Source organism: Vigna unguiculata, chromosome 1 (assembly GCF_004118075.2).
Source record: "Vigna unguiculata cultivar IT97K-499-35 chromosome 1, ASM411807v1, whole genome shotgun sequence".
Taxonomy (NCBI): Eukaryota; Viridiplantae; Streptophyta; class Magnoliopsida; order Fabales; family Fabaceae; genus Vigna; species Vigna unguiculata.
In genome coordinates, this window is record NC_040279.1 from 3,728,272 (window position 1) to 3,737,404 (window position 9,133).

General features: G+C 29.9%; 2 protein-coding genes across 2 annotated transcripts; both read left to right on the forward strand.

Annotated features, from left to right (window-relative positions):
• The first annotated feature begins 5,746 nt into the window (after positions 1-5,746).
• LOC114182587 (protein FAR1-RELATED SEQUENCE 5-like) lies at positions 5,747-6,652 on the forward strand. Its single transcript, XM_028069487.1, has one exon. It carries the CDS (start codon positions 5,747-5,749, stop codon positions 6,650-6,652), a length of 906 nt encoding a protein of 301 aa, XP_027925288.1.
• On the forward strand, positions 6,649-7,803 carry LOC114182598 (protein FAR-RED ELONGATED HYPOCOTYL 3-like). The gene has a single exon (XM_028069496.1). The coding sequence runs from the start codon at positions 6,649-6,651 to the stop codon at positions 7,801-7,803; it is 1,155 nt and encodes a 384-aa protein (XP_027925297.1).
• The last annotated feature ends 1,330 nt before the right edge of the window (positions 7,804-9,133 follow it).

Sequence of the window (9,133 nt, forward strand, 5' to 3'; positions counted from 1 at the left end):
TTTTTGCGTTACAACGAAGGGGAAGAACATGTTTTCCACGAATTGGATCTTGATAGGTGCTCCTATTTTGAGGCGTTGTCTATATTGAAGGAGGAGTTCAAATACGATGAGGCGATGAAGCTATGGTGGAAGCCAAAGAGAGGTCGGATGGATAGGGATTTAAGGCCTTTTGTATCAGATAATGATGCACTGCAATTATGTGCTTGTGCAGAAAGAAAGAAAGAAAGAAAGAAGAGGTCCAGATTTATGTAGAACATGTGGTGAGTACAGCTGAACCTATTGAGTTGATTGAATGAACACATGATGCAGGTGAGGGTGGACGTGAAGAGGGGCCTAATGTGGTGTTGGCTGGTGTTGAATGTGGATATGGTGGGAAAGGGGGATGCAAGAGTTGAGAAAGAGGATATTGGAGAAAAAGATGTGGTTGCTAATAAGGGGGATGCAAGACTGGAGGATGAGGCTACTATAAAAGATGTTGGGGTTGCTGACTTAGAGGATGCCAAAGTGGAGGATGAGGGTATATTGGAAGAAGTTGATGTTTTTTAGAAAGGGGATGCCAGAAGGGATAATTTTGCTGGTCAAGGTAGAGATGCTGAGAATGAGGATGTTGCTGGTGTGGATGAGCAAAGTGATGTGGATGATAGTGGTGTTGAAGAATTGGATGAAAGTGAAGAAGCTATGTTATTTTGGGAGTTTTTTAATTCTAAGTGGTATTGGAACTTTATTTTGGGAAGATGTGTTATTTTGGTTGTACCAAACTTTGAATCAAGCTTTGTATTCAACTTTAGGGGACCACTTGTTATCTTTATCACCACTTGTCATGATATTGAACCATTGTAATGTTTATGGACCGTTTGATATGTTAATGGAGCAACTTTTATATTTATATCCTCTTGGTAATATAATATGTTCTGTGCTAAATATCTATATGATATTGAACCAATTAATACATGTATGTGTTCATATTACAACACATGTTATGGACCACTTAATAATGGACGAGTTCATGCCAAAATTTTAAACAATTATATGTCACAAGGAATGATAACAACTCCAAATGGACTCGTAAGGAACTGGTAACAAAGACACTAATAACAAATAATCTTCAAATGCCAAAGTTTTTAACATTTATATGTCATTTTTTACAATTCACCACAAACTGATAACAAATAACACTTCCATGGAATGGATTGATAACACACCCAAAACTAATGTCTTAATTCAACACCACTCATTACAAAGTAAACATAAACAGCCTACATGTTATAATTGATTTTCAGCACGAATAAAGTACAAAAAACAATAGTAAATGCCCATGAAACTAAGAAAAGCCACATCTTAATTTAACCCATTTTTCTCTCTTCCATCAACTTCTTCTTTAGCTTGGCATTCTTCTGAAGCAAATCCACAATCATTCTCTCATTATAACAAAAGGTTTCTTCTTTTTTCTCTGTTAATCCTTCCCAAATAGGTTCCACCTCATCAGCTCATTGGAATAAGCTACAACTTCCTTCACTCTACAATGGCCAAAAAAAAAAATTCATTCAGAACAAATAACTGCCTCAGATCTAAACACTACCAAAATTGATACTTACTGCCCAGTTTCTACATCTCCAAAAAAATCTACCATTGTTCTTTGCGGTGGTGGCTTTCAAAAGCAATAATCTTTTCCCACATCCACAAATTTTTGAACATCCGAGCTTTGAAGATGAAGAAGAGGAGGTGGAACACTTCGATCCATGACTTTTTTCATTTTTTGAAAGGGAGAACAATAAGAAACCCTAATCCCCAAAATTTACTTCATCCACCACCAACATCAACCCACTAACCTCCTTTTAATACAACAATGTCTTCGTCAATTGGATCTCCCAATTTCACTGCAACTAGTTTTTATCTTGTAATCCTTCCATATCTCTCTTGCCATTCAACCCTTTCTTCCATTAAAAACTCACTTCCAAAATGCCTATTTCACTTATCTTAAAACATAAATTAAAAAAAAAAAATAATGAGACACGTGTCAATTATGTGTCAACACAAGTGTCAACAGATCTGGTACTGATGTGGAACTTTGTTTGCCACGTAACACCGTTCAAAAATAGGGACGAAAAACAAACATTTTGAAAGCCCAGGGACCAAACGATAATCAAATTTCGAGCAAGGACCATTTACAAAATACATTGAAACTACAGGGACTAAAAACATATTTTTTTCCTATTTATTATTGTAGATCGCTTTTAATTTTATTGACCTGATAATAAGAATTTTTTTCTCAAATTATATTTTTTTTTACTTTTTAAATACATTTTTTCCAAAATTAAATTTTCATCATGCTTTTTCCTAATTTTACATATTGTTTGCGACTGTAATTATGTTTTTTATGAACGAATTCTTAACTTTTTTTTTAGTTTTATAAATTGATATATTCATTTATAATAAATTAATTTATTAAAAATTTATATTTCTTTAAAAACTTTTTTTAAATATAAATTTAAAAAATATATTTTATTTAATATTTATAAATTAGTTGAGTAAAAAAAATTAAAGAATGATTATAATAAATAAGATCATTTAAATATATTGTAATTATCGTAATAGAAAAAATATCATAAAAAAATATTATAATTATGGTTGTTTTTTATAAAATTAATTTTGATAAATTCAATATTTATTTGATTAAAATAATTTATGAAATATTTATTTTATAATAATAAGTTAGAAAATAAAATTAAGATTTAACTATTTAAATATACATTTTTCAAATTTAATTTAAATTAATTATCTTAATTTACCTTATTCTTTGTTTACTAGACAACTATTACTAATAATTAATTTAACATTAATATTTTTTTAATTATGAACTTTAATTTAAATAACTAATAACTACCACAAATAATTATCTCATTCGAATTTAAATTTAAATTTTTGAATTTTATACCTTTTGTATTTTAAATTTTTTTATACAATTTTATTCAGAAATTTTATATTTTATTATATTTTAAATTTACATATTTTTCTAAATAAAAATTTTTAAAATAATCATACTTTTTAAATATTTTTTCAAATATTTCTTTTATAATTAAACCTATATATTTTAAATTCGTATTACTAATTTTTAACTTTACATTAATATTTTTTCAAATATTTCCACATACAATCATATTATTATTTTATTTTATTTTTCTAATTTATTACATACAAAAAATATATTACATAAATTATTTTAACCAAATAAATATACATTTATCTAAATTAATTTTACAAAAACTAATATTAATTATAATATTTTATTATGACAATTTTTCTATTACCATTATTACAATATATTTAAATTATGTATTTTATTATAATTACTCTTCAATTTTTTTTTATTTCGGATTAATTTAGAAATATTAAATTAAATATATTTTTAAATTTATATTCACACGAGTTTATAAAAGAATATAAATTATAAATAAAATAATTGATTAAAAATAAATATACAAATCTATAAATACCAAAATTGCAAAAGATCAAAATATTAAATGTCAAAATTGTGAAAGGTCTAAATATCGAATGTTGAGGTGCTTGTAACACCACCAAATGCAAGCTGAGAAAGAAGAAGACAAGTGAAATGAAAATAAATTCACACTAGAGGTTGCAATTGTTGATTCTTTGAACTGGTTCAAGACATAGAGTTCCACATTCCTACTCCTTATCCCAATTACCTGAACCATAACCCCACATGGACTTTTCATGAAGAAAGTTTTTTATAACATAACTCCAGTAGGAATAATTTCTACCATCCAATTGCACATTAATATATTTAAGAGAATCATCTTTACGAGTTGCCATACTAAATCGAATACAAAACAAAAAATGTGAATCACACCGCGAAAGCAACGAACAAAACAGATCCTAATATTAGAGGATTGCAAATACCTTAAAATGACATAAAGAACATGGGGTAGAACCTCTAGAAATGCCTTAAAGTAGAAAACAAAATTGTAATCAGGTGAAACCTGAAAAATTGCGAAAAAGGCTTAAGGCTTATGGCTTATGGGTTAGGAAATAGGAACTACTACAAGAATCTTTTCTAAATCATAAAATTTGTGAAAGAAACTTAGGGCTTAAGGGTAATGGCTAAGGGTTTAGGAAAGAGGAACTACTGCAAGGATCCATTCTCAATTATGGATTGTTTAGGGCTCTTGATACCATGTAGAAAACAAAGAACAAAGAGATATGTGGAGAAGGGGACTATGTATTATTGAGGGATTAAATATGTTTTTGATTATTCAACTTTTAGTGAAAATTGGAATTAGTCCCTCCTAAAAACCTTGAGCCAATTTAGTGCTTCAACTATATAAATGCTTTAATTTAGTCTTTTTAACCAAATTTTATTAAATTTATTTGATGTTTCATTTAGGTTCATTTACTTATTAGCATAGGCTCATGTTTTAAACTCATTCACTTGATCTTAGAACTACCTTCATATATATATATACATATATATATATATATATATGTATATACATATATATATATATATGTATATACATATATATATATATATATATATATATAATCTCTTTTAATATTTTATTCACCCTCAATAAGACACGGCATCTTTTCCATATATCTTTTTGTTTACAACACCAACTATACACTTTTAAAAATATTTTTCTTAGTATCAAATCTTTTACTTAAAATTAGAGAATTTGTTTAGAAGGGAACAGAGAAATCAAATTCTTTAAAGTGATCTAACAAATTTAAAAAGGATTACCATAATTTTTTTAACGACAAAGATCATATAAATTCCACGTTCATATCCAAAATTAATCTTTTGTTTTTTTTCATAAACTTTTTCGTTTCTATTAAAAGCTTGTGAATCTTTAACACATTTAGTTGTATTAAAGTATGCAGCTTATGATAGAGTTTCATAAGTATATTTAAAAGTGTTGTACACCAATGAAGAAACTTAGTTGAATTTTCTTAGTTTTAATGAACATGTAATTTTTATAAATTTTAATAGAAACTAATAAAGTGATTGGAAAATTATATGTAATTAGTATATAAAAGCCTTAGTTTATTTTTTTCCCTTTCTTAATTTCAAGCTTGGTGCATATGAAATATTTTTTCCATACAGATTTTTTGCCTTCTTGGTATGAGACAATTGTGTTTTCGTGCAAGAATTGTGGAACCACTGAATCTTTTAGACAACTATGAAATCAATATTTTTTGTTCCGTGGATTTTGGTTTTGGTCTTTTTGGTTTGGTTTCAATGTTCAATCGTAAAAGGGTGGGTATGGTCGGCACGGAGTTTGGTTTCTCTACTGAACAGGAAGGTACTGAGTCTCTGCTGACCCAATTAAAACGGTATCGTTTGCACTTTTTTTAATTTAATTCCTGTTGGCCTAGTTAAAACGACATCGTTTACACTTTTCCAATTTTATAAAATACATTAACTTTTAGTAGAAAAAAATGAAACGTAACGTTTTAACAGTTCCTCTTTCACTGTTGTAAAAAAACCCTCATCTGAATGAAACAGTGCAGTTGCTCAGGACCAGGACTCAAAAGTTTATCAGGTCATTATTTATTTATTTTTGTTATTCAGCGTAGATCTTTTGAGTTTTTTTTTCTTCTCAACATTTAAATGTGTAAGCATATATTATTATGTTTCTGTCATGATTCTCCTTAAAAACATTCATGTTTTTTTATGACCAATTTAATAAATGTTTTTATTTATATTTGTTTTTTATAGGAGTAATTGATGGATACAGGTTTGAGTCTTAAACTTGGTCTTGAATTTGATAACTTAGAAGATGCATGGAAGTTTTGGGTTAATTATGGTGGTAGTAAAGGTTTTGGAGTTAGAAAACACTACCCTAGCAAGAATAAAAAAGATGGGTGTATTACTTCTTACATCTATGTTTGTTGCAAGGAAGGTATGCGAAAACCAGATAAAAGAGACTTTAAGACCAATAATCCTCGACCTGAGACAAGAACAGGATGTGCTACAAGAATGAAAGTTAAAAGAGTTGGTGAAAGATATAGAGTAGTTGATTTTATTGATGATCATAACCACCCACTTCATCCACCAGAAACAGTTCATCTATTACCTTGTCAAAGAAAAATAACAGATTGTCAAGCATATGATCTTGAAATGGCAGAACAGGCAGGGATTCAACAAAAGGCATCATTTGATTTGATGAGTAAATATACAGGAGGTAGAGAGAATTTAGGCTATACAAGAGAAGATGCAAAGAACTATCTGAACTCAAAGAGGCGAAGAGATATGGCATATGGTGAAGCTGGAATTTTGTTACAATATTTCCAACAACAACTAATAGATAATCCTTCATTTTTCCATGCCTACCAAATGGATTTGGAAGAACAAATAACAAACATATTTTGGGCTGATGCAAGAATGTTATTTGATTATCATTGTTTTGGAGATGTCATTTTGTTGGATACAACATATTGTACAAATGGAGATCATAGGCCTCTTGCAATTTTCTCGGGATTTAATCATTATAGAGGAGGGGTGATATTTGGGGCAGCCTTATTGTATGATGAGACCATTGAGTCCTTCAAATGGTTATTTCAAACATTTTTGCAAGCACACAATCAAAAAAATCCACAAACTATTTTTACTGATCAAGAGACCAAGCCATGAAAAGAGCATTAAAGGAGATTATGCCGTTGACAAAGCATGGTTTGTGCACATGGCATATAATGAGGAATGGAGTCAAGCATCTTGGAAATTTAATGAAGGATGGATCACATTTCTTACGAGATTTCAAGAAGTGTATGTATGATTATGAAGAAGAAATAGATTTTGAAAACTCATGGAGAGATTTATTGGTGAAATACAATGTTGAAGAAAACACATGGTTGAATTCAATATATCAGAAAAAAGAGAAATGGGCAACATGTTATATGAAGAATGCTTTTACGCTTGGCATGAGGAGCACACAACTAAGTGAAAGCATTAATTCAGATATAAAGAATTGCACAAGGCCTAATTTGAATATCAACCAATTTTTTAAGCAATTTGAACGGATTGTTCAAGAAAAAAGATACAATGAGTTACAACATGATTATGAGATGCGCCAAAAGATACCAAGAATGATAGTACAAAGTTCACCATTAATTCGACAACTTTCACAGATATACACTCCTCCTATGTTCAACTTGTTCCAACGAGAATGGGATCTTGTATCTACAACAAACATAATTGAAAGGAATGAAACCAATGTATGTTGCAACTATGTCATAACAATGGTGGATGAAAAAGGAGAATGGAATGTTTCATATGAGTCATACTTAGAGAATGGAGAGTGGGCAATTACTTGTAGTTGTAGAAAATTTGAACAATGGGAAATATTGTGTTGTCATTCATTAAGAATACTATTTTGTAAGGATATCAAGCTTCTCCCAGAAAAATATATATTGAAGAGGTGGGCAAGACATGCACGAAGTGATGCAATGAGTGATCATGGTGGAAAGCCAATCAATGTTGATCCTAGATTGGAAAGCTCAAAACAATATAAGCAACTATGTTCAAGACTTTTAAGATTAGCTCATGATGTATCAGATGATTCAGAAGCATGCACTATGGTTTGGGAAGGGGTGTTAGAACTTAAGAAGAAAGTGGTTGCGATTCGATTGAACAATCAATCACATGGTACTCATGGTACGACTATTAAGGCAACACAACATGTGGTTGAATCATCAACATCCAAAGGTATTGGCTTTAAGAAGAAAGATGGTCCAAAACAAAAGAAGTATAGACGTTTGAAGAGTTGGGTTGATGAATTAAAATAAAAAAGAAGAAAAGTGAATCCTTCACAACTTCATTCAAGTCAAAATTTATTGGAGTCATCAACTTCAGTTCCATTAGAGTCATATTCAGTACCTTCTCTATCTCAACCCTTTCAAATGAGCTTCACTAGCATGCTTATGGTATGTGTATTTATTTAGAATTTAACAGTAACTTACAACAATAACTAGCATGCTTATTGAAGTTACTAACATACATCTTATTTTATTGTTTCAGGATGTCTAAGATGGCTGCAATATTGCATCAAATCAATTATTAGAATTTAGTTAGGTCACTTTATTGTCATGATTAGTTGTTTGTAAAATATGACTTCCTTAATGCTTTTTAAGTTCTGAAATTTGATATGCTCTTGTAATCAACTTTGCACCATCTTTTGTATAAACAAGAATGAAAAAGAAGTATTTCTGAGAACAACTTTTTATTACACCAATTAAATTGTACATTATTACAATACAAAGAAATTACATATTACAACAAGAAGTTTTGCTTCAAAACATAAACTACATATTACAACAAGAAGCTTTGCTTCAAAAGAAAAACTACATATTACAATAGGAAGTTGTGTTTCAAAAGTCATTCTTCTAAAGCTGCAAGGAAATTCTTGTATAGCTTCTTCATGAAAACCATAATCGTCTCTGGAGACTCCAATCAAGTAGCCATAACTTTGGAGCAGTGCATTTTAGGTAGCATAGGTCTTTCGAAGGTGGAAGATATTTTAGCCCCCACATACTTGTTTTGTGTTCATCCCAATGTCAATATCAACTTCTTGCTGCACTCAGATTGAAATGCACTCAGATCAACACAATCATGTTCTGTTGTCAAAATAAATTATCTCAAAACTTACACCAAAACACAATCACACTTCTTCATTACCCATACATCACACACAAATTCTTACCTACACAGAAATAACAATAATTATAAATTAGATGGGCCAAGATATTCTAGACTAGGTGGCACGACCGATGGCTCCACTCCAACTGCACCAAAATTTCATAGATATAATGAACCAGGTAATGGAACATAAATGATTTCTGAAAACAAACAGTAACGACATAGCTAATGAAATGAAAATTTCAATTTCTGAGTCACCAATGTTTGTCAATTGAAGCAATAATTTTTGCACACACAATTCCTTTAGTTTATTCTCTTAATTTGCAGGATTCTTTTTCCATTTGAATAAGGCATCATCATCCAACCACACATCTTTTGTACCATTGGCAATATCAGAATTCAAATAACATTATTTGAGCAAATTCAATATCAAGGACATTACCTTTAGATGTTCAATCGGCATACATTTCAATGCGATCT